Source organism: Dermacentor silvarum, chromosome 7, assembly GCF_013339745.2.
Source record: "Dermacentor silvarum isolate Dsil-2018 chromosome 7, BIME_Dsil_1.4, whole genome shotgun sequence".
NCBI classification, from domain to species: domain Eukaryota; kingdom Metazoa; phylum Arthropoda; class Arachnida; order Ixodida; family Ixodidae; genus Dermacentor; species Dermacentor silvarum.
The window spans coordinates 16,929,772-16,954,783 of NC_051160.1; the positions used below are offsets into that span (position 1 = coordinate 16,929,772).

Consider the following 25,012-nt stretch of genomic DNA (forward strand, 5'->3'; position numbering starts at 1 on the left):
CAAAATGCACCAAAAGCATGCACACTCCTGTGAAATGTGCCTGTAAACACCCAATTCTAGGCAACTGCATTAAAATATGTATAGTCTTTGCCACTGTTTTGGTAACTCTGAGCAAGAATTGAGGGGATCCCAGGAGCTCGAGGGAAAGCGTAGGAGAAATTAAACGTCATGGTTAATAGAAAATACAGGAATAAGGTAAAAGAAAATGAAAGTGGATGAAAAGATAACTTGCCAGAGGTAAGAGCTGAACCCACATATATTGGCTATTAGGTGTTCGTTGCCTTCCCATGGTGGCCATCCTCCCATACACTTTCTTGCTTGTTAGTGTACAGGTACATGATTAGCCATGAGAATGCAAGTTAGTGGCATACACTGACAATGATGAACATCCTTTGAGCTGCAGTATGCAAACTAGCAGAAGGTCTAGTTGCGTGCACATTGACTTACGGCAGACCATGGAAACGTGTAACTGCGCAGTTATTGTCAGAAAAAAAAAAAAAAAAAATGTGAACCAATGGTTCGTAAAATGACACGCTAACAATCTTCTGTTGGCACCAGAACCATCCTCGGAACTGCTGGCATCTTGCATGAAGTATATGTGCTATTACACTTTACATTGCAAAATGGCTGCTCAACAGATGTAGTTCAGCAGTCCATCTTACACAGACATTGCGACTCCAGCTGACAATGCTGTCACTACGTTGGAACTCCTATGCGCGCTGTCTTTCATATCACTTGCTTTCCTGTAGTACAAGCGAGTCGTGCACCACTGATGTTTATTAAAATAATTTCTTTGAAATGCAGGCGTAGTTGCAGATGTGAGAACCATTAGTAGGTGCTTTAGGTTTGGTTTTATCAAGGATAACAAGCAAAGCCTCAACCAGCAATCGTGTCAACTACAGTCCATTGCTTAAACAAGCCAAACCTGTGTCAGACTGCAAGAGGACGCCTCATGATACACAGCACTCTTCTGTTTATTCACGATTTGGCGGCAGCCAGTGGGTTCTTCAGGACCAGGATGACGGAGTCCCCCCGGAGGAACATTTTGGAGATGTATCGGTCCTTGTTCACGGGGTTGTTCTTCTTGGACTTTCCCGTCTTCGGAATCTCCGTCCACATCTCCTTGACATTCTCCAGCACCATGTTGCAGTGCCTGCATGATGATGGCATGACATGGTTAGGGCATTAAATATAAGAGCAAAGGCAGTTCACGACTGACGGACCTGTTCGGTCACATAATTTAATGGAATATTTACGAATGATAAATATGGGCACTGGTCCACAGAATGTGGGCCTGTTCTCCAATGCAATTTTCAATTCCTGGGTTTCGGCCACAAAATACAATAAGAAGGAAAAAAAAAAAAAAAGACCCCTGGGAGTTCATTGGTGCGAAGCGCTAAGCCATCCAAAACATAGCAAACACAACATTTGAAACCTAACCTCAACAGGCTGCCAGTCTCATTTTCTGAGCCGCACGAGCATGATTTGCCAACATGGAGAATGCAAAAATGTTGCAAGAAAAATGCACCAGCTGCACATTTACACACAACCACCAATTACACCTGCATTGGCATTAAAAGCCAACTACCATGAAATTTTGGGCCATATAAAACATAACGTTTCAGATAGCGAAGATGCAAAGCGGCCTCCGTGCAAAATTTTGCCTTGAAATACTTCTGCGACTCTTGTCACCAATTAATTTTTCGAGTATAGTCCTTTAGACTATGTAGTTGCTGAGCTCATACAGGACATTTTTGTTGTCTGTCTTATTCTAATTCACGATTTGTTTTCTCTGCAGCAATGTTTTCACAACTAAGCGATGTCATGTGCAGCTTGCAGAATATCGGAATGATCGGACTTAGATAAGCAGAAAATACACATTACCATATGGAAAAGCACTTTAGGCTAGGTAAATAAAATGAAGCAGATGCAAGGCAGCGAATCACTGTATTCTGTGGCTGAGGCAGTGGTCAGAAATTGAAGGGTTCTTTCTTTATAGAGTTCCAAGCTAAGCTGCCATATTCTCCTATGAGCAGCAAAAGATATCTTGAGAGTTGCCTCGATAGAAGCCACATACGATAAGGTAAGCCACAGAATTGCACGTACCCGTGACATTTTACCAATAAGAGTGCTAAACGTATGGCCAGATGTGTTACGAGCGATTAATACCAGACTGGAATATCTCTACAAATAAATGGAAAACACGGGCTCATCAATTTTAATCCTTGTAAAAGCATAGCAACAGTGGGAGAGCAGTTTTTAGGCACGTTGTGCCGCACTACTGTGACGTTGACTTCTCTTAAGTTTTTTCTGCTTGGACTTTCAGGGAATTTGATCAGAGGCCGTGCTTGCTGAACGCTATAACTATTTTCCCAAGCTTTAGCCCGCTATTCGGCGTGGTCCCTACAAAGCGTCATGCTTGCTGCCGTGTTTGAGGTTGTTTGAGACAATTGATTAGTACTGCAGCGTGCCGTCGGTGGCGCCACTTGTTCTGTTCAAAGCTGCAGTGCACTAGGTCCACTGGGCAATTTATTCTTTTTTGGTTTCAAAACTCTAGAAATTATTTCATCTTACTGACGCGAGAATCCCCAAATCCTTCAACCACCGTCATCGCCTACTCTGGTGCCCGGGCCACGCGCGGGTACAGGGGAACGAAAAGGCTAATGCGTTGGCTCGAGGGTTTGCTAACTGAGCGACAGCGTCCTCTTCTAACCCCAACCACTTGCACTATCCCTCACATATTTCCACCAATTTAAATGCCAAAGACATCCTTGCTCATCAGCGCGGAGTCCGCAGAAAATACCCGCCGCCTCACCCACAACTTAGCGGGGAAGCGGCCGTCGATTGGCGTAAAATACCTACCGGGGTATTCCCCCATTTAAAATTGCTAAACGCCGTGTATCCCACTCGTTATAGGGCCAACTGTCATTGATGCGGTGGCATACCTACCCTAATACATATAACCTGGGAGTGCGCTAAACACCCTCATAGGCCAAATACCAGTAACACAATGGAGCAGTGGGAGGCACAGCTCGCCCGCTCCGACCTGGCAAGACAAAAGTCCTTAAAGGGCAGCTGAATCACTTTTCAAAAAAAAGTTAGCTTTCAACGAATTATTATAGTTTTTCACCCCTTGAGAACGAAAATCGTAGTTTAACAGGCCTGAAGTCACCACTAGTTGCTTCAATTTAGCAAAAACAAGCTGCAGCGTCTGCGTGAGACGCCGGGGGTCGTTTAACGGGCTCTGGTGGCAAATGCGATCGTGACGTCATCTTATGCATCAGCGAGGAGCCCGATACGAAAAGAGTGCTCACGTGACCCATGTATTGGCGTCATCCTTGCGCCCGGTCTTTCGCCGCTACGCTCGCCGCGCGAAAGGGGCGGAGCTTCAACGAACATTTTAACCGCGATTGCGGCACTGCTACGCCCATAATCGAGAAAATAACTCCAGGAGTTTAATTAAACAGTGTCAGCCTTCCAAACCCCCGTAAATATTCAAATTCTAAAACCTCTTCAGCTTCCCTTTAATTAGCCAGGTCAGGCAGGCAGCAGAAGCCAGTGGGGCCCTGGACTGAGAGGCTTCGACAACCCTAAAATCTTTTCCATTCCAATAGTTTCTATTATTATTACTGACAGGTCAGTTTCTGCTAGGCGCTTTGTTCAACAATAGTGCCCAAGCTTTCAGCTGTATGCGTGCCTTTCCATGAGATCTCCAATTACCCCATCCTGCATCAGTCAACTCTAACATATGCCTATGAATTCTGTTCTTGCTCCATCTATTCCTTTGCCAACCTTGGTTGCACTGCCCTTCCCTTGGTACTTAATACTCGTTTAAAGCTAATCGTCTTTTCTATGCATTACATGACCCAGAGAGCTTCCTACAAAATTTATTAGAGGGAGCTGTGGCATTAGTGTCTGTGGAAGCTGCAAGCACTGTCATTCAGCCAGCACTGGAATAATGGTTTGTACATTGATTTGGCTAAACTTCATCCTTCTGGTTTCAAATGGCTTTGTGACTTGGGAAATTTATCATTTTCAACAAAATAATGCATCATAGGAGCAACAGTTCACAGTGATAACGTATGTGCACAGTGTTTTACCTGCGTTTAGAAAAGGAGCATTGCTTCAAAATTAAGGCAGATAGAGGCAGAAACAGCGTAGCAAATAAAGCAACAAGAACGTTTGAAGTTACAAGCACAAAGGCCAGACAAATCTGTGTGCTAACCATCACTGCCATGATAGGTGAATGATCACAGTGCCAGAGTTTCCCTCTAGTTGTAGGAGACTCTGACATGTAAAATTAAATTATGGGGTTTTACATGCCAAAAGCACCATCTGATTATGAGGCAAGCTGTAGTGGGGGACTCCGGATTAATTTGGACCACCTGGGGTTCTTTAACGTGTTCTTTAATGTGCACCTAAATCTAAGTACACGGGTGTTTTCTGCATAAAGCCTCCACCGAAATGCGGCTGCCAAGGCCGGGATTCTGACATAAGGCTCTTACATGATAAGCTGCACAGTGAAAAAACAAGGGGACAAAAGGTGAAGAACTAACAGAACAGCACTTGCCCTGTGATTTCTTCATTTCACGTCCATGTGTTTTCCGTACTATGTAGATTACCATGAAGTCACACGAACTCGCCCAAGCTCCCGTGCTTCTATGACATGGCCTACCCAACTCATTTCAGCTAGAACATCACCTATGTCTCAGGTCGTGATGCCTGTAATTTTCCTTCTACTGCTCACTGCACAATCCTTAGCTACCTTTCATGTTTGTTATCTTATGAACTTAGGCCTGGTGAGTCAGTACAATCAGAATGAGCAGATTATTATTTATTTATTTTTTCACAAGGATGTCAGTACGCTGATGTGGGTGTGTGTGATTTGTTGAAGGCAACCCATTTTTTTTTTATTACAAGGTTTCTCTTATGGCTAGATTGTTCCCTGGGTTCGAAGTTGTGTTCAGAGTCTATTTAAAATCAGCGGAGTGTATGCATATTGTACAGTTATACTTAAGATAGCAAGCTAACAATAGGTCTGTAATTTTTCAGACTTTTGGCATCTCGTTTTTGTGGATTAGCAATATGTTAGCATTTTTCCGAGGCACTGGTACATTTGAAGTGGTGGTGTGTTACATATTAAGGATCGCAACAAGCATCATTATAGGATAAAGCATGATAAATATTCGGTGAATTATGGCTTTTACTGGATTGCACTGTAGACGGCGTTGTGTCAGCACTCCACCACGCGCCTGTAAAACGGTGAACAGAACGAGACGCGAGGCGAGTTACTAGCATGCGCCGCAAAAAAAGGTTTGCAAGAAATATGCGTCCTTACCTGTCAAAGGCTTTCACTCGACCTAAGAGCTTCTTGTTGTTTCTGCAATTAATGAGCACTTGAGTGTTGTTCTTTACAGACTGAGTCAACACCGAAAGGGGTCCGGTGTTGAATTCTTCCTCTTCTCTTTTCGCCAACTCCTCCGGAGTCATTTCACTCTTAGGTTTCTGCAAAAGACTGGTGGTTGGAAGGGGAAGAAAGAGACGGTCATATTATGCAGCATATTTTAGGACAACTAAAGCGAAACGAAGGAAAAAGCACTTACGACATGGTGGTTGTAGAAGCGGTAGTTCCAACTTCGACGATCCCGTGAAAAAGTTTAGTAGTAGGCGTAAAGTAGCTCAAACGTGGGACGAACGAAGACTACGGCGGCAGTGGGTGAACAAGCTACGCGTTGAATGCACAAGCTACGCGTTGCGGCTGCACAATAAACTACGGCGTCAACCTCCACAACGCATACAATGCGATCAACACACGCTGCGGACGCTCGGAGAAAACCGCTAAAACTTGACTTGGCTATGGCTCGGCTATAATTTGACATGGCTTGGCCACGGCTTGACTGTAAAAAATTATGACGTTTTTTGGCTCTCGTTATTCTTTAGCAAAAGCACGTCCTTTGAGATTTGCAATGTTCTTGTTCAAATTTTGCAGAAGCCTTGTATTTTCTGATCCGAATTGTCTAATATAACACCTAAAGATTTTTAACCAACTTAAGAAATTGAAAATTTTCAACCAAAATGTTTAAAAACAAAACAATTATGACGTCACTTATAATTTTTTTGGTCGTTTGCTGTAGGACGAAGCATGGCCTTTGAGACCAGTTTTTGGTACTCGGGACTGCGATGTGGAGAATCACGAGGGCAGATCACCTTACTATCATCATCATTGTCAAAATGCCAGAAAACACGTATCGAATCTAGTCAACCGCTGCCTGCAGCAGCGAGCAAGTCTGTAGTCGCTGACGCTGAAGTACCGTACGTGTTCTGTGAAAGTACCGCTTTGCAGAGTTTTCTCCTAAAGAACTGTCTACAAGGTTGTGCTGTGCTACCGCGGCCATGGACGGTAGAAAGCCGCAAGCTTACGGTGGTAAGTGCAACTTGTTTCGTTCCGCAGCGCAGTATATCGTGCTCTGCCTGCTTATCCTGTATTTATTTCTGCTCTGCACTGTGAATTATTTCGCGAAGGGTAATGCCAGCGTACAGTCTATCTTCAACAGGATCTCAGTGAACACATGCCATGAGGTGCCTGCGTTCTCTGCTGTCCCGCGAGTCTGTCGCAAATGTGTAGCAGCACCGGATCGTTTTCCGTAGTGACAGAAAACTATCTTCAGCAACACCACTTAAAACATACAGTCACAGTGAACACGGGACGTTATCTGCCTGTACTCTTTGCTCGCCCTCCCTGTTGCATGTATTAAGTCGAAAAACGCCTGTGTACCGTGCAATGAATGCACTTTAGGAACTCCAGGCGGTAAAAATTTATCTGGAGACCCCCCACTACGGCGTGCCTCATGATCAGATCGTGGTATTGGCACTTAAAACCCCATAATTAAATTTTTAAGATAAGTCCAACTTGCTCGAATCCGGGTCGCAGGGCGACCGGCCGCCCCGCAGCTGTTCGAGGACACGGGGTTCCCAGGAGCCCCGTACGGCGGTATGCCTCCGCCTGGTGTCTACCCCATGATGCCAGACCCGATGGCCGCTATGGCCATGCAGTACGGCACCGCGCTGGCGGGCCAGGGCAAGGACATGGTACACCAGAAGGTAAGGTAGCGCGGCATCTTCGATGCTGCCGCTGACGCCTCGGTATCGCGCAGCTCGAGAAGTACGTCTCGGTGTCTAAGATCAAGTACTACTTCGCCGTGGACACGTCTTACGTGGGCCGCAAGCTGCTGCTTCTGCTCTTCCCGTTCGGCCACACGGTGAGTGATGTTGGCAGGCGGCGGCAGCGCGGCGCTGACGGGCTAGTCCTTTGCAGGACTGGGCCGTCAAGTACGACCAGGACGAACCGGTGCCCCCGCGGTACGACGTCAACGCCCCGGACCTCTATATTCCGAGTAAGAAGCACCAGGGAGCCGGGAAACACAATGTCACAAAAATGATTTTTAATGCAGGCATGGCGCTGGTGACGTACGTGCTGCTTTCGGGCTACCTGCTGGGCCTGCGCAATGAGTGAGCGCTCGCCGCGTTGCTGTGTGGGCGCGGTGTGCCCCAACTCTGCTCACGCGCAGGTTCACCCCCGAACGGCTGGGCCTGCAGGCAAGCTCGGCGCTCATGTGGCTCACCCTCGAGGTTCTGGCTATCTGGCTGGCCACGTACATCCTCTCCATCCGCTCCAACCTGCGCGTCCTGGACCTGGTCGCGTTCAGCAGCTACAAGTTCGTCAGGTAAGGTGGGCTGGGCTGCCCGTGTGGCTGCAGTGCTCTCTACCACGGTACGCTGTCCCCCTGTGCAGCATGATAGCGGCTCTGCTGGCGAGTATGCTGCTCTACCAGCCAGGCTACCTGCTCGTGCTGGCCTACGGTTGCCTCACGCTCGACTTCTTCCTGGTAAGTGGCCTGCCCGCCAGTGTTGCGCGTGGTTCTGACCGGGGTCTCCTTTTGCAGCTGCGCACCCTGCGGCTCTCCCTGCTGTCTGGTAGCTCGTCCGAGGGCTCACGCCGGGGCCTCTATCTGTTGCTGGCAGTGTGTGTGCTCCAGCCAGCGCTTGCCTACTGGCTCACACAGCCCCTGGCCCAGCAGCTGCCTCAATAAACTCGTCTTGCTGCCACAGGCTGCTGCTGTCTGTCACTGGACAACCCAGGCTGCGCAGGTGCTCAGCGTAGAAAATCAGCTCCTGGGTGACCAGCCTGCAAAAGGAGGACACAAGGGTTCAGCCGGTTGAAGGCCCCCCCGAACACAGCAACATGAGTAGCTACCCGTGCTGAGGTCCTCCGTCGCGACTTATGGACAGACGTGCTAGGTGGCGCGCAAGCAGGGACCGGAATGTGGCGTGCACGGCTTCCAGGAGGGCACCCACGTCTGTTGGGCTCAGCAGCTCTGCCACGGCAGTGTGGAACTTGGTCAGGTGGCGGGCAATACCCCGGAAGGCTGGTGATGGCACGGGTGCCTTCACCTCCCACTGGACACAGGTGCACACATTTAAATAAAACAAAGTGCCCCAACCCCCTTACGCTACCCGGCTCACCTCGGCAAGCTGCCCGTCCAGCACATTGCTCACAATGCTGGCCAGCTTGGCGAAGATCTCCGTCACATGTTCGGCATACTCCTGCAAATAAAGATGCCCTCTTTCTTTTATTTTTTGGGAACTGAGTGATCGTCAAGATCACATAGGCAAGCTTGTGCTCAAAACCAGCACTGCAATACTGTTCGACCTTTTCATTTCTCACCTATCGTCATCTCACAAAAGTGAAGATTTTCTTAAGGTTATTAGGGAGACTTAGTGCTACGGTGTATTATTGTCATAAGTAATATATGATTACAGGTAAAATACTTTGTGGGTTCTGTGTTGTTGGCCAAGGATGCTCTGCACACTACATGTGCTCACTCAATATATCGAAGCCTTGTCAGGGGCCCACATTGTGTGCATTGTTCTACTGATTATTTCTTTTTTGTTAAATGTAGCTTTTATATTATGATTGTGCTCACCTGTTGTTTAGGGCAAGCAGAAGCTCTGTCGCTCTAAGTTTACCATGTTGGTAGAACAAGTGAAGAGGTAACTTTCAGCGGGACACAATTTGACTACGTTGCAGTCTGCTGACATGGTGTTTCCAAAACGGTACAACGTATACATTGAGTGCACGAAGAATGAAATCCCTAGTGACTGTGACGTGAAGTTCTGGTCTCGAAGTTAAATCCAGAAACAGCGATACTGTGGCAAGCAACAAAGTGAAAGCGCTCTCCACTGGCAAACCATAACCACTGTACACGTATGATTTTGAACATTTAGGAGAAATAGAGCCTTGGTTTGCTCCACTTGTGCACACTTTAGTGAAATGCTTGAACAAGCACAAAATAACGAAACGCAAGAACATGTATAAGGTAACCACCAGCGGCAACAAAAGAAAACTGCACTGATAGGGGGACGGGGCTGTTGTGTTTTTTGTGAAAAGTACTGTATGCTAAAACAAAACGAAAATGATTTTATGCCGCGATGCGCCGAGTACAAACTTTGCCTGACTAAACTTGACTGAAAGGCATTATAAAAGAAATGTTGCTGCTGCTCTTGCAAATATAACTCATTCATTAGCAGCCTACGAAAAACATTGAAGAAACACGTAGTATAATGACAATGTATATGATGTTTACAGGAATTACTATAGTAGTAATGGCACAGTGCAGTTTAAATGTGCCAATTTAGGCAGAACCAGTATATGGTGTACCAGAGAGGGCATCAAACTGGCAGCCAGTACTGTGAGGGGAAATGCCAGTTGCACAAGAGTAAATCTGGCCAGGTGGCCACCCAACAAACACACACATCATCCTGTTTGTAGTTATGTCTTTCCTGGTATCATTACACTCTTGCAAGCCTCGGCATTGACAAGGCTTTCTTTAGCTTCACTATTAGTATTTCAGCAAATCGCATCTCCATCAATGTTTGAACGCATGTTGTTTTGAATAGTGCAAGCCTTCAAAGTGCAAGACACCTTTCAGTAAAAAGTAACACAAAAAAATGTGGTTGATCCCTCTTATATAGGAATCGGTATAGAACACGAAAGTGAAACGTGTCTTCACAGAAGTAGTGTAATGTTTATTGCACATTGATATATAATGTCTATTGGTGTTTTGTGGCTAAAGCGCCCTTAGGCGTTGATGCACCCACGCTGACGCCTGGTGGCACGTCTCCTCCATCACGACTACCAACGTCGATGACCATGAGCAACCGTCGTGCATATGGAAGCTGCACTACGCTGCACACGCTAGCACAACGCGAAAGACGAAGCACGTAACTGACACACTAATACAACGCGCAAGACAAAGCACGTAACTGAATCGTCACCGAGTCAAATCAGCGCGTACAGCGCGTCGTAATTGCAGCCTCCGCGATCAACTTCAGAAACATTTTCAGAGCTAATTGCGGAGGCCACGCTCCGCTGTGCTGAGTACGGTGAACGCCACCTAGGTTGGCGTTGGTAGTGCTTCTTGATGCCAGCGTCCCTTCGAATGCTGGCATCGAGGCGTCGTAGTGCTGAGACCACCGAAGCGTTCACTGTCGGTGCGCGTTAGTGTCATAATGCAGTACTTCTCTTTTCTGCTCGTAGGCGGCGGCACCGCCCCGAGCAAGAGCGCGGGTACACGGAGGAGTGTTAGATATATAAGGCGCGTCTGTGTAGCTCTCTGCAAATGCGTTTGTGGCGCAATGGGTTAAACGCTCGGCGATCTATCGTCGCGGACCGAGAGGTCGTGGGTTCGATTTCCAAATTTTGCATGTTTGTGGAACTTTTTCTTCTGGTTTCTTTCTTTGTATTATGTTCTATGACGTATTTCCGTGACGGAAATACGTCAGTGAAGTCTTGGTGGACCACGGCATAAAACACTTTCGTGTTAAAAAAAAAGAGGACGTCTTGAGATGGGCCATAGGCCTCTTGGGGATGCGCTGCATTGGACTGGGCGCGGGTAGGCTAATGGCAGCTGGACTAACCTTGGCAATGGCATCAAAGTGCCTGGCTGTATCCTTGCGAGCCACCAGGTGCTGCTCGAAGTGCGACTTGACACGAGGCAGGAACGCCACATGCAGCTGCAGGCAGCGGGCTGCCAGCGCTGCACAGACGCCCTTGGCTCTGTCAACATACATGGACTGCAGGAGAGCATCTCCAACGCTAGTGTGTGTACTTAACTTATAGGGACACTAATGAGAAACATCAAATCAATATATCGTGTGTCCCAGCTAACGTTCGCCAAGCTGTTCAAAGAAAAAATAATAATTCAAAAACATGCTGCAAGGTACGATTGATTATAAGACCTATCGTGTTCGATTGTAAGAGGTCTTACAACCAAACATCGCAGGCTTTATAATTGTATCTTGCGTCGTCCTTTTATAGATTTTTTTTCCATTGAACACCTTGGCTAATGTTACCTGGGACACCCTATAGACTGATAAAGTGTTACTCTAAAGCTATATTTGTTAATGGAAGGTTTCAAATTTGACATACTCAAAGAAGGTTTGGAGACCGCTGGGCATACAAAAAAATGCAGAAGCGGCATAAAAAAAAAAAAAAAAACAATCTGGGCGTGATGCTGTGGATATGTAAGAACACTTCGGTGCACTATGGCTTAAGCTCCCCAATTTTACATTTATCAGAAGAGAAAATTTTACCAGAGAATGTTTTAAAATTCGTGCTGAAACTCAAGCTCAAGCCTGTAAGTCAGTGTGATGTCACTCAAGCTCAATTTTTTCGTGTATGAGCCATTGTGGATCACAAAAAGCTAACAAAAAATGAAATACTGGGATTTTGCGGACAGGAACCACAATCTTGTTATGAGGATGCTGTAGTGGGATACTCCGGAGTGTAAACATTGTAATTTTGACTACCTGGGGTTCTTTAACAGGCATCCATATCTACGCGCATGACATTCTTTCATTTCACCCCCACCCAGATGTGGTGAATGCGGCGGGCATCTAACCTTTGGCCTTGAGCTCTGCAGCGTAACACCATAGCCATTGGGCTACTGCGGTGGGTTATCACTAAAGGTTCTTGAAACTTGCTTTGTTCAGTCTTCGGCTCCTTTATAATACACCGCAGTCCTTTGCCGATACGAGGCCCGAGCAAATGCCATCAATATCCATGGTGTCGCCACCTGTCTTTTGATTTTGCATTGATTGCAAAATCGATGATCTTTTGATTCATGATGGGAGTGGGTTTTATGGTTTGTAGAAGAGTAGCTTACTAATACAGCTGAAGGAACTTTTTGCTTTAGCATCCTTTTAAAAGATGTGTTTTACACACCGACACAAAACATCCTGACCTCACCTACAAAGCCCGCCTTTGAGATTTCTTTTGCTATGGATTTATTGTATAGGTCCAGGTTGCTGTGTGTAAACATCATAATTTATTACTAGGTTTTAAACATCTACATCGCTGGAGATCACAGTGGCGCCACTCCCCATGTTTTTTTCGACTGCCTGTGCCCATTCCACATAGATTCTGATGCTGCTCCAGTGATTGATTGGCTTCCCATGTGGCATCATTGGAAATGCTTGAAGCATGCCAATCCATTAGGCTAACTCTTAATAGTACATGTATACACAGTAAATTGTGTACCTGCAAAAGTAAAAATGCACATGCAATAAATGTAAACGTTTCTCTAAAACAACGATGCACTTGTGCCCACAAATGCAGGTTGTCCGCTACAGTGCTCAGCTGTACACATGCATTTGCGTGTAAGTGCAAAGGAGGGAGTGGAATAAAAAGTTTCTTCTGAAAAGTCAGGCTCTGTTGTGGAAAGGGGAAGGGTTAACCATAGTTTAGTTATGACTGCTGCCAGCCAGATACAGAGAAGTTATTTCGCATGAACATGAGAGCAGCGATGACTACTGGTGACAGAAACATGAATCGTACCGGTGCTGTACTGTGCTCACTTTCTTGCAGTGCACGTATGCGTGCATGAAGTAAACTGCACTGACTGCACGCTATAGAAGATGCGAGCACTGCAAGTTAACTCGTCTTTAAGGCCACCATCACTACCGTAAGGAGCAAAACTGCATGCAAGGAGACACAAGAACACACTCAGTTGAAATTAACTGGAGGTGGACAACACTTGCGTCACCACGCGATGCTGTGCCCAAGGAGGCGGGGCAAAGCCATGGCTGCACGGAATAAAAGTTTAGGGGGAGTGGAGTGTCCCGAGAGGAAGGTAACGCTTAATTAACTACTTGTAGCTCTTTTAATATAGCTCACTGATGTAAAATTCTTGAGAAATAATCTTGCGAGAGATACTGCGTCTAGGCTGTTCTCTTAATAAGCATGACCAAAATCATTTAAGGAGCCATTAACACTGCATGTTAAACACTTTCTGTCGGAACATCATGCCAGTCTTGGCGTCCCATAGAATTCCATACAGGAGATTACTGAGTTCACATCATTAACAAAATAAATGCACAAATGGTGAACCATAATTATTGTTTGGCAAAATTGCATTGTAAAGTGTGCCTCGCTGCGTGCCACATTAGCTTAGTGGCTATGGCATTATGCTGTTGAGCTCGAGGGTTCAATCCCGGCCGTGGCATCTGCATTTCCATTGGGGGGAAATGCGAAATCGCCTGTGTACTTAGATTTAGGTGCATGTTAAAGAACTCTAGGTGGTCTGAATTAACCTGGGGTTCCCCACGATATTGTGCCTCATAACCAGATTGTGGTTCTTGCACGTAAAAACCCCGGAATCATTTATTTGTTTTAGAGGGAGCACAAGCCAAAAGTGTGCAGCAGTCCATACCCAGCATGCTGGCCGTGATAGTCTTGAGGCCGACACGCTGCAGTGCCCCGGCCCCCAGCACCAGCTGGGAGGTGCGCGAGTTGAAGAGCCGGAGCAAGCTCCTGCAGTTTGGCCGCCAGGCTCAGGCCAACCCAGGGCAGGTCCCGGGCGCAATGGCAGTACTCGAGCACCATGCGAAGCAAGAGCAGCGTGCTGCCAGCGATGCTGTAGCGCTGCTCATCCAGCATCAGCTGGGGTGCACTGCCCCCCTGCGTGCGTGGGCCCTGGACGCCCAGGAACTGGTCCACCATGCTCTGCAGCTCGGCTGGCACGTCCACGCGCGCCCACAACTCGCCATCGAGCAGCAGGCTACGAGAGGAGCAGGTCTTGAGATGCACAGGGCAGTGGAAAAGGGGTGTCACAGCCATACAACAATTACCTAGAGGGAATGTCTCGGATGCCTTCTAGAGGCTAACAGTGTCACAATGGTTGACTGATAAAATCGGGCATAAAATGCTGCTTTTGCTGTATAGTATTATATAGCGATATATTTTAGTAAATTTAGAGCATTTGCACTTAAGTCCACAGTTATATTGAATCAGAACACTGAAGATGGAAAACAGATGAGAAGGTGCACAATCAGTGTGTGTCGTCTCATCAAAATTTTTTCTTTGACCCTTTGTTACTGAAATTATCGTTGAAAATATTCTTGCTGCTGAGGCCTGCCTAGCAACGTAGCCTATCTTCAAAAATGGCAGGGGCCAAAATACGTCTTCTTAATGCGTTCAGCATAAGAGCCTGACATGTAAGTAAACATTAATGCAAGATGCATTAGGGAAGAACTTTATGAAGGCGTCATTTTAAGGAAGGTTTACTTGTGCAGCCATGACCACATCCCGGGTCAAGCCACATTTAAGACATGCTGAACTTTTCGTATCTCGACATCCCCACGATGTCACAGTGCCCTCATAACTCTCACATTGACAGTGGCGCCAGATTTCCCTCTAGGTAATATCGTCAAAAAACTCTCCAGTTGCTGCTCTGTGCACTGCTTATGGTATGCCCTCACCTGAGCTTGGCTTTGTGCTCCTCATGGAAGCGGCTCACGAACCGATCCGCCTGCAGTGCACAAACATGGTGTAAGCAAAGCATTTAGCAGAAAACAAGCTCTGACCCCCCTCCCCACTTTTGAATGTCCATTTAATTTTTTTTCTTGGGAATGTGTGATTTGTAATGTAATGCTGTCCTTTCATATGTCCTCCTTTGATTACGGCTTATACAGGGTGTCCCAGCTATCACGCAGCACGATTTAAAAAAAGAGGAACGGCGTTACGCGAAGCAAACCTAGTGCATATTATTTCCAGTACAGTGTAGTAGCCGCCAGTAATTTTTCCGTTACTGAGATTTAATTAGGTAATTGTAATTAATTATCTACCTCGAGAAGTACTGTCCTAATTATCAAAGTGTCAATGAGAAAAGTGTAGAGCACCATAAGAAACTACCGATACAGCTTTCTGTTGCTCAATACAGGCTACATGAATGTGTTTTTCCGAGTGTGAAAGAAGCCCGCGAATACACGCAGAATTGCTGCGCGACTGGCCACTCGAGGCACTTTGCGTGTATTCGCGGGCTTCTTTCACACTCGGAAAAAGACATTTATGTAGCACGTATTGAGCAACAGAAAGCTGTATCGGTAGTTTTTCATGGTGCGCTACAATTTTCTCAATGACACTTTGACAATTAGGACAGTACTTCTCGAGTTAGATAATGAATTATAATTACCTAATTAAATCTCAGTAACGAAAAAATTACTGGCGGCTACTCCACTGTACTGGAAACAATACTGCACTAGGTTTGCTTCGCGTAACACCGTTTCTCTATTTTTAAATCGTGCTGCGTCATAGCTGGGACACCCTGTATATCTTGTAGTATCCAGCAACAAAGACGTGTTGCTAGCCAGCACTCTGTCTTGTCTATTTGGTTGTCTCGTTTACAGTGCTGGAAAGCAGTACTTTCTTTTAATGCTGTTCACGCTGTGCCCAAGAAAATAATGTCCAATAACCTGACCTCAGGGCCAAAAGTGCGGTGCATCAAGTCTCACGAGAGACATACCTGAGTGCGCAGTGCCAGCACCAGGCTGCCTTGGCTACGGTGTTCGCACAGCTGTGCCCAGTCCTCGGCACACTGCTCGGCACGGCGGCACAGTGCGGGGAAGCTGCCTGTGTTGAGTAGCGAACGATGCGCGTCGGACGGGACGAGCCTTGCGCAGCGCTCCTGAGCTACCTCGGCTACGGCAGCCAGGGCGCCCCGTCGAGCCTGCTCGAGCCGGACCTCTTCCTCAGGTTCCAGGGCGGCCCCTTCCGCTGCCTGTGCAGCCAGAGCGCAGCGTTGCAGCCGCGCCAGGTTACAGGTGCGCCGCAGCATGAGTTCGGCAGCATCCAGAGCACGTTCGAGCAGCGCAGTCCAAGCATCGCCCTGCGACATGCCCTCAGCCAGGGCTGCCTTGACAGCTGCCTGCAGGGCCGTGCATGCCTCTTCACGCAGCAGCGTTGCAAAGTCTGCACTCGCCGGCCGGTTCAGACGCAGAATGCCTGCCACTAGGGCTGTCAGGGTTTCCTCCTCCTGTACAAACACAAATCTTTTTCTGTCAAGAACAGCCCTGATGCAGGTGCTCCAGAACGAAACACTCACACAAGCACTTAAATGAGTCTTAAATACTGCGCAGGCAAAAACTTTAAGAGGGTGAGCAGGTTACTGTCACTGAAACTTTATGTACTTTATTATTGGTATAGTGGAACATAGATGTAACCCCAAGGAAGACGAAGGCATAAACACGATATGCACAAGTCGGGCATTGCCCCCCACGAAATGAATTTTTCAACATTAAAGCTAAAACCCGATTTCTGAGATTTATCGTGCGGCAATTTGATGGCGACGAGATGGCTCGTCTTGCGTCGAGATTGCTTGTTCCAGTTGCTCGATCTATTGGTTCTGGATGTTTAGAATTTGTTCCTGATTGCCCTGAAGCACCTTGAGTGATCAGTCAATCGGACACCAGTTGGCTGAGTACACACTTCCTCTACATCACTGCTGTTCCTGTGTGTTGTCATGGAGGATGTCATCTCAGTCGACGCAGCTTGGTGTGTATTGCATGTCCATCGCCGCTGCATCTTGTGCAACTCGAGACGAAATACAAACAAATGCCGTTTCCTTGGTCTGAATGCATAGTTGAAAAGTTTAAAAACATTCTTAATTTCGTACTTTAGGAAGCCCCAGTATGACAAGACTCTGTGTGGTCGGCATGCCTGTGCTATCTCACGTCGACTCATCATGTCTGTGTACGGAGAGCCTTTGGGCACAAGCACCGATATGCTTTGGCTTGCCACGCTGCACCTCAATCAAGGGCACTATAGCGGAAGCATTTTGCTTACCCAATCGATGTAAGTATACAGGTCCTGTGAACCTGTGCAAGCCTATCTTTGCCTGCTGGCAAGACACTTGCACTATCTTTTATCATCACTTCCAAGAACAAACCTGGACTTCTAGCCCTGAAAAGCCAGTTGCATGTTATGCGCGCGTTATACTTGTAAGCTTCCAGGCCACCTATATAGTACTCGAAGCATGCCCTGGACAATGCCAAGCCTACAAGTGAGGCTTCAAATGTCTGGATTGACAAAGTCCCACATCAAATGTATGGGCCTGAAATAGCTCTGCTTGTCTGATTTATACTATACTGTGTGTCCCTGTTAATGTTAGCCAAGCTTTTCAAAAAAAGAAAAACGGTCGCAAAATACAGTGATAAGGCCTACAGTGATCAGTTGTCAGAGGTCTGACGACAGAGCACCACGTCTTAAAATCTTATTTCGTGCCATGTTTAAAATTTTTTTTTTTTCGTGAACAGCTTGGCTAATGCTCTACAGAGTAGGACTATGCAAGTACAGCTAAACCTCGATATAACGAGCTTCAATATAATGAAATTCTCTATATAACAAAGTAATTTAACTTTTTATAACTTCTGTTTGATTTGATTCACATATTTGATTCAAATGGAAATTTCTGCATGCCCTTCAAAGTTATACAAAGCCAGGCATATTTGTTACACATTGATTTTGGCATTGCTTTTCACCTGCTGCTACATACATCTCACTCCTGAGCCAGGCACCTGAAATGCTGGAACGCATATCATGTGGTTCCCCAGCCTATGTGCAAGAGAGACGAATGCTAGACAGTTTCCTAGGCATCGTCAGTGGGCAACCATTGTCAAAAGGCACTCTCAAGCCATGGCCTGATACTACAACTATCAGGCAGGCAATGAAGGTGTTCTTTGAGTTCCTGCATGCCGTGGGACTGAATGAGTGGCTTCAGTAGGGTCGTTGTGTAAAGTGTAAACACATCCACTCCTTCCCATCTCCTAAGTATAACTTATCTCTCTACTTCCCTCTTCCCCTGTGCAGAGTAGCAGGCTAGTGCATCAGCTCAAGCCAACCTCTCTGCCTTTCTTGTAAATAAAATCTCTCCCTCTGTGCAAGGGCAGTGTTTTTTGCTGCGGTGTACGACGGTACAGCCCCTCGAATCTAAATACTGCGTCATTTGAGCAATGGGCACAAGAAAGCTTGTCCTACAACTATTCGTAGTAGTTAACACACACAGACAAACTGGAGTGGAAAGCGTAAGCCTGCTGTTAGAGAGGTGTTCACTAACAAAATGTGCCAAAGCACATGACCGAGCGCATTGTACTGCTTCCTCGTCACGTTGCCTGTAGCTGTCACTTGTATATGATTCAACCACAGAGCGATAGCAATCCAGCTGCGTCGCCTGCATTTTTTCTCAAATGGGGTTTTTTTGCTAAAATGGAAAGCAATGCCTCAGTGAGCTCACATCATCGAAGTTTAGTGAGGGACACCATTTTGATGTCCAACTTGTCTGGTGACTGTGATTTCACCCTTTTTAGTGTCAGTGTGCCTTAACCAGATGGTTCAAACTCCATGAAACATTTAACTAACATATCAAACATACCACCAAACATGAATGTGGACAGGCCAACAGTTTAGCCAGAACAGCTATTTACACAAGTTTCCCTGAGCTATGCACATTCAGTATTTTTGCACTGCATAACTGAGACAAAACATCATGGTACTGTTTGAGTGAACATGCAAGTGCGTGGCTGCCAGCGATACTTTTGCCACCAGTACAGTCCGTGCTCTTTAGCGACATGTATGTGCTGTGTGCATGTAAAAATAAAATTGTTGTCGTGGGCTGCTGTCGCAATGCTTTATTATTATTATTTGCCAGGTGGAGTGCTCTGACACAAGTGTGCCGTTTTTCTAAGGTTGTGCAGTGTACAGACTCTGCGTGCTGTTCTTAAGAGCTTTGCAGTTCTCTCTGGTAATGTCATTGTAAAGGCTGCCTCACACATAGGAAGGAGGCTTAAATATACGGACATTTCATGCAAATGCCACCGCACTACGGTAATGTGTAAATGGAGTGACACACTTGACAATTTCAAGACGTCAGTAAGATAGTCACATGTTTAACATATACACAGCTATTTTCATTTGCCATAAAATACAACATATATTTTCTGCAGATCTTTCAAATAGTAGCCGTACACCTAATTGCGAGATTGCTGCACAGAATGCTAAAATGAAAACCTTAATAGAAGCTTCCCTGCAGACCCGCTCTGCCAGTGCAACACGGGCAGCCCCACAAGTGTGCCCACCTGTTGCCCGATGGGGGCCAGGTCGTCGGGCGGCCTGTTCAACTCGGCGCTGAGGCCCCGGGCCAAGTCGGCCGCCATGCTGCGCTCGATGTGCCGCTCTAGTTCTAGCAACTGTGCGCCCAGGTGGCGCAGACTCTGGACGCCCGCCAGCTCGAGTGCCACGATCTCAGCGGCTAGCCTCGATGAAATCGAGGGCGCGCGCGAAGTCCCCGCTGGCCAGAAGCCGCTGGATGGTGGGCTGCGCCTGGTGCAGAGTGGCCAGCAGCTGCAGCTTGGCACACAGCGTCCGCTGGCGCGCCCGGCGGCGCCACAGCAACAGCAGTCGCAGCCCGCCGCCGGCCAGTTGGTCTCTCGCGCGGGCCAGTTGGGAGCGCAGCACCGCAGCGACGGACGCGCAGGAAGACAACCGCTCGGCGAGCACGTCGTGCGATCGCACCGCTTGGAAGAACGCGTCCGAGCGCAGGGACACCTGGCGCGCCAGCTGGACCTCGACCAAGTCCAGGTAGTGGGTGAGCCGCTCCTGCAGAAGTCGCGATGGCCCTGCCGCCCACGGTATGGCCTGCGCGAACGTCGCCGGCTCCTCGAGCCGCAGCTCGGGACCCAGGAACACGGCGGGCAGGCAGAGCTCGCTTCCAGCAGCGGGCGCAGTCTCGGGGGTTGCCATCGCCGACGAGCACTGGACGGCGCGACCGCGCGCATCGCGCCAGATACGGGTCGAACAGCTGGCGGGTGATCCGCGCTCCAGGGCCCTCACCGCCGGCCGGCGGCGCCTCGGTGAAGTGGTCGCCCCAGGTGCGCGTGAAGAAGTCGACCTCGCGGCGGCTGCGGCGCGGGTCGTTCAGCACCGCCGGCAAGTTCTGCGCCGAACGGTGCAGCGTCCAGCGCGCCTCGGCCACTGCGTCCGGCCAGTACTCGCGAAGCAGATGGTGCTTGGCGACGTGCGCCTCGTAGTCCTCGTCGCTGACGCCCTCGAGGGGCAACGACGCGCACACTTCATGTTCACCGTAGCGGCACACAAACGAACCGCCTTCCTTGGTGCAGTGGCGCTCGCGCAAGTGCGTCCGAAACTCGTCCACTGTCTTGAACGCGCGTTGCTTGGGGCAGTGCTTGCATTGCCTCCAGACGGGCCTCGACCCGCCGTCTGACATGCCCGGCGCTCTAGCGTGGGCTCACACGCCCCGCCGAACATGCCACGGCCCGCCAGCTTACGGCGTGCATGCTACCTCACATCCGATCGCACACCCACAGCCCAGACACCAGGCTGGCGACATACTGACAGATTGTGCACAAACGGTACTACAGACCCACAGCACAGACTTCCACACAGATGCTGACATGACCCGCGACCTGTCGCACCTTGTGGCTAGAGCTCGTACTTGGACTGGCATCTTCAGTCTTCTGATACTTTATGGAAGCCATGACGTAACTTCTGCCGCCTGCAATCGCGTTACGAATCGCGTTTGGCACGGTCAGGATCGACACAAAAGCATGACCTTTGAGATTGGTTTTTGCTTTCGCCGTTGCTTGAAAGTGTAATGTGGACCACATGTGGAGCATGTGGATGTTACTTGTGTAAAAAACAACTCCAAGAGAAACGTTTCCCGATCAAAAATTGCACAAAAAATATTTGCTTATCTCACATAAATATTTTACTTGTAATGAGGCAATTTAGTTACAGTAATATATTTTACATTTATTTGTTGCATGCATGAAAGCGTTTTAATGATTAGGTTCTTTTAATACGTAAGCATTCTGTGGCGAGTACGCCAGCTCCGTCATGCGAAAAGTGTAATGTTTTGTGTCAGCACAAAAATGCATAATTTGTAGATATTGCATGGTACCCTTATAATTCGATTAGCAATAACAATTCGAAACCAATAAACAAGTTTGAACACAGAGAATACCCAAAGGATACATAATGCTCCATAGGAAAATGCATGGGCAAACTTTATAGTAGAGGTGTTCCAACTATGATTTGGGGTGGGCCAACATAACATCTGGGGTGGGCAAACTTGCAATTTGGGCGTGCGCCAACTTCGGTTTGGGGACGGGCCAACTTAAATTTGGGGGTGGGTCAACTGAAATTTGGTGGTGGAAAATTTCAGTTAGCCCACTCACAAATTTCAAGTTAGCCCACCCCTACTTTAAGATTCAGGATTCCCATTTCTCCTTGGGCTAGTTGGTCTAGCATAGTTACTTCCAGATATAGCGCAAGAAAAGTACACATACACACGAAGAAGACACGACAGACGCGGACGAGTGCCTTAATGCTCAGTACATAAGCACCGTTGTGCTTGAGTCCTATTACACGCAGACACATTGCAGTGCGTACAATCGGACCGCACGCGTATTTGAGCACAACTCGAGCGCACTGCAAACTAGCGGGGAAATCCCAGCCCAACCACGCGCTGCCAAGCGCCAATGAGTATTTAAGGTGTAAATTTAACATCGAGACCCGTGTAATGTACGTGGTGTACATCATGTGCTACATCATGTGCGTGCACCTTCCCAATGGAAGAAAAGCGCGCATTATTCAGGCGGCCTGTAAGCAAACAAAGGGACAGGCGGAATTACAGGTGAAATGTTAAGCCGATTTGTACAGCCAATAGAAACGTACGATTTCACCATGATCTACTGAGGTGTTGCAATGCTCTAGAAAAGCATGCCACAATACCATTACAACAGCAGCGCAACAGCACACAGCGTGCTCTGTCTGCTACCCACGGCGGCGCGGGTATTTTGCCCCGAGTAATATGGCGGCGAACGGCTTCACTTTCGGTGAGCCACCTCCAGTCCAAAAGTTTCTCACTTGCACATCATAATTGGAATTTTTCTCAGCCTCCTTGATTTGGACACAAGCGCCATCACTCGACCGTCCGACTATTATGGTTTTGCTTTTTAAATGGGTATGTTTCACTTTCGGTTTTTATTGCGTTAGAGTAATTAGCTACATGCTATTTGGATGTCTGCAACCAGTTACGAACTCCTCTATAACGGCCTTCGAAGCTTCACGCACTGGGCAAGCTCGCACTCAAACGCGTGTTACGTCAGATCACTGGCGCTTAGGTCACGCGCGTTACCCGCTTTTACTTTGCTTCTCCTTGAATTGGCGCGTGGTCGCAAACGCCCTCGTCATCCCTCAAGGTGCATCATTTACCGTGCACATACATGGGTATAACGAATATATGCTTATAACGAATATCGGAATGACGAAGGTATTTCTTTGTCAAATATGCGAATTCGTGTTACGGATTATATCGAAATACTCTACAATCATTGCCTTCAAATTTAAATTTATGCAGGTATTAAAAATGTATCTACAGCAATCAGCTTTGGTTTCAAGCACTGGGAGGATGTGTTGCGACACGAACAGTTCAGCTATCAGGTACCATCAAGTACACCCAAGTGCAAAGAGAGACTCCCCCCCCCCCCCCCCCCCCCCAAAAAAAAAGAAGAAAAAAGAAAAAGAAAGTGCTACTTTACACAGCTAGAATACTCTCAATGTTCACAAAATTTTTATATGCCAGAGGTACCAAAAGAACAGCTGTGCTTACAGAAGGCACACAAGTGCAGTCAAGCGCCTTCACAACGAAATGACCTGTATAATGGAGTAATTCTGTCCCGTTATTATTGTGAACTGTGTAGTGCACAACCTTTACAACAAAGTAACCTGTACAACGAATGATTTCGCAGGACCCAAGCACTTCATTATAAAGGGGTTTGTATTAAGTGGGGGCTAGGCCTTTCTAACAGCTCATTCACAGTCAAATCTTGATAATATGATTATAGTTGATCAGAATTTCTTGGCGACGCACATTTTGAAAAAGTCCTGGCTAAAGTTCCAGTTTGTTGTGTTTCGGGATGACTTGGACGCTCTACTAGGCTGCGATGCATGATACGGATTTGTGAGCTGCCTTGGGACCTCTCAAGGTATAAGAGGAGTAAGGCCACGGTGTGCAGTTGCGAAGACATCTGATATCTCGGGTCTTCCATGATGTTCGCAGAGACCTACGTACTTGAAAACACTCGCTGTGGTAAGCAGTGAGCACTGGGAATGCAAATGAAAGAACCAGCGCAAGATTGTGCATTCCGGATGCGTCTAGTACTCGACAACATTGAGGAAATAAAGGTCTAGGAAGCCATAATGGACTGCTTTGACCGAAAGTAACCACAATATACGTATAAACAAGAATGTCCTACCTTCACTTTGGTGCTGTGATTGTGGTTCGTTACAGAGCTCACAACTTTCAAATGGTGTGAATATTTTTCAAAGTGCAGAGAAGTTCGTATTGTTGATTTTACTGCAGTTCATCATCAGCATAGAGTTTCACACTATAAAATGTGTTATAGTGAGAAACTCTATGATCATCAGGCTATATTTATGACCACTGCAGGATGAAGGCCTCTCCCTGCAATCTCCAATTACCCTGTCTTGAGCTAGCCAATTCCAACTTGTGCCTGCAAATTTCCTAACTTCATCACCACACTTAGTTTCTGCCGTCCTCGACTGCGCTTCCCTTCTCTTGGTATCCATTCTGTAACTGTAATGGTCCACCGTTTATCCATCTTGCGCATTACATGACCTGCCCAGCTCCATTTATTCCTCTTAATGTCAACTAGAATATCGGCTATCCCCGTTTGCTCTCTCCCCATCTCTTAACGTTAGACCTAACATTTTCCATTCCATCGCTCTTTGTGCGGTCTTTAACTTGTTCTCGAGATTCTTTGTTAACCTCCAAGTTTCTGCCCCATATGTTAGCACCGGTAGAATGCAATGATTGTACACTTTTCTTTTCAACGACAGTTGTAAGCTCCCAGTCAGGATTTGGCAATGCCTACTGTATGCACTCCAACCCAATTTTATTCTTCTGTAAATTAGACATATGTAAGCATTGTAAAAAGAGAGCAGGCCTTCAACACATAATTTGGGCATGCCCAAAGAAACAATATAATAACAATAACAGGTCAACAACACAACAACCAACTTTAATAAGAGATGAGGAGCAATGGAGACCGTGCTGCTCAGCTTGGACCCGGATGTTCAAGCAAGCCTAGTCCAAAAAGCTGAAGACGCCGCCGCGGCCCAGGGGCTGCCGGCCGCCATCTAAAGGGCGGAAGGTGGAGGCTTCTTGTTACTCCCTCCTCTAACCACATTTTGGGCAAAATAAAGTTATTTCTCTCTCTCCCTCTCATGATCAGGGTCCCCTGTGAGCAATTGACGTAGATAAACGTACTCCTTTACAGACTCTAGAGGCTGACTGGCGATCCCGAATTCTTGTTCATTTGCCAGGCTATTGAACATTACCTTCGTCTACTGCATATTAATCTTAAACCGCACTCTTACACTTTCTTGGTTAAGGTCCTCAATCATTTGTTGTAATTCGTCCCCATTGTTGCTGAATAGGGCAATGTCATCTGCAAACCAAAGGTTGCTGAGATATTCGCCGTTGATCCTCACTCCTAAGCCTTCCCAGTCTAAGAGCTTGAATACTTCTAAGCATGCAGTGAATAGCATTGGAGAGATTATGTCTCCTTGCCTGACACC

The 25,012-nt window shown here is 47.2% G+C and overlaps 4 protein-coding genes across 5 annotated transcripts in view; 1 reads left to right on the plus strand and 3 right to left on the minus strand.

Annotated features, from left to right (window-relative positions):
* The window catches only part of LOC119457618 (transmembrane protein 87A), a 99,287-nt gene that overhangs the window by 60,432 nt on the left and 13,843 nt on the right, over positions 1-25,012 (minus strand). The window lies entirely within an intron of this gene.
* On the minus strand, positions 956-5,855 carry LOC119457623 (small nuclear ribonucleoprotein Sm D2). Its single transcript, XM_037719246.2, has 3 exons — positions 5,604-5,855; positions 5,339-5,515; positions 956-1,153 (listed from the first exon to the last, which is right to left on the minus strand). Exons 1-3 carry the CDS (start codon positions 5,606-5,608, stop codon positions 979-981), a joined length of 357 nt encoding a protein of 118 aa, XP_037575174.1. The 5' UTR covers positions 5,609-5,855; the 3' UTR covers positions 956-978.
* Positions 6,211-8,632, plus strand: LOC119457622 (protein YIF1B). Of its 2 annotated transcripts, XM_049670282.1 has the most exons (8): positions 6,212-6,424; positions 6,932-7,101; positions 7,155-7,259; positions 7,316-7,394; positions 7,452-7,509; positions 7,569-7,724; positions 7,793-7,886; positions 7,944-8,632. In XM_049670282.1, the coding sequence occupies exons 1-8, from the start codon at positions 6,394-6,396 to the stop codon at positions 8,088-8,090; spliced, it is 840 nt and encodes a 279-aa protein (XP_049526239.1). In that variant the 5' UTR covers positions 6,212-6,393; the 3' UTR covers positions 8,091-8,632. The 2 variants fall into 2 exon arrangements, with proteins under 2 accessions (XP_049526238.1, XP_049526239.1); XM_049670281.1 differs by having other exon boundaries at positions 6,211-6,424; positions 7,793-8,632.
* LOC119458610 (vacuolar protein sorting-associated protein 54-like) lies at positions 7,421-20,273 on the minus strand. The gene is given in 10 exon segments (XM_049670279.1): positions 7,421-8,185; positions 8,255-8,457; positions 8,524-8,604; positions 10,978-11,096; positions 13,770-13,866; positions 13,868-14,117; positions 14,818-14,867; positions 15,861-16,370; positions 19,468-19,635; positions 19,637-20,273. Coding segments are annotated over 10 exon segments (2,103 nt in total). The 5' UTR covers positions 20,132-20,273; the 3' UTR covers positions 7,421-8,055.

Coding starts and splice junctions, on each gene's coding strand:
- LOC119457623 (XM_037719246.2), bottom strand. Junction 1,154..5,338: donor CGAGTGAAAGCCTTTGACAG/GTAAGGACGCAT, acceptor ATCATCATGCAG/GCACTGCAACATGGTGCTGG.
- LOC119457622 (XM_049670281.1), top strand. CDS start 6,394: ATGGACGGTAGAAAGCCGCAAGCTTACGGTG. Junction 7,102..7,154: donor AGGACATGGTACACCAGAAG/GTAAGGTAGCGC, acceptor GGTATCGCGCAG/CTCGAGAAGTACGTCTCGGT. Junction 7,510..7,568: donor CTGCTGGGCCTGCGCAATGA/GTGAGCGCTCGC, acceptor GCTCACGCGCAG/GTTCACCCCCGAACGGCTGG.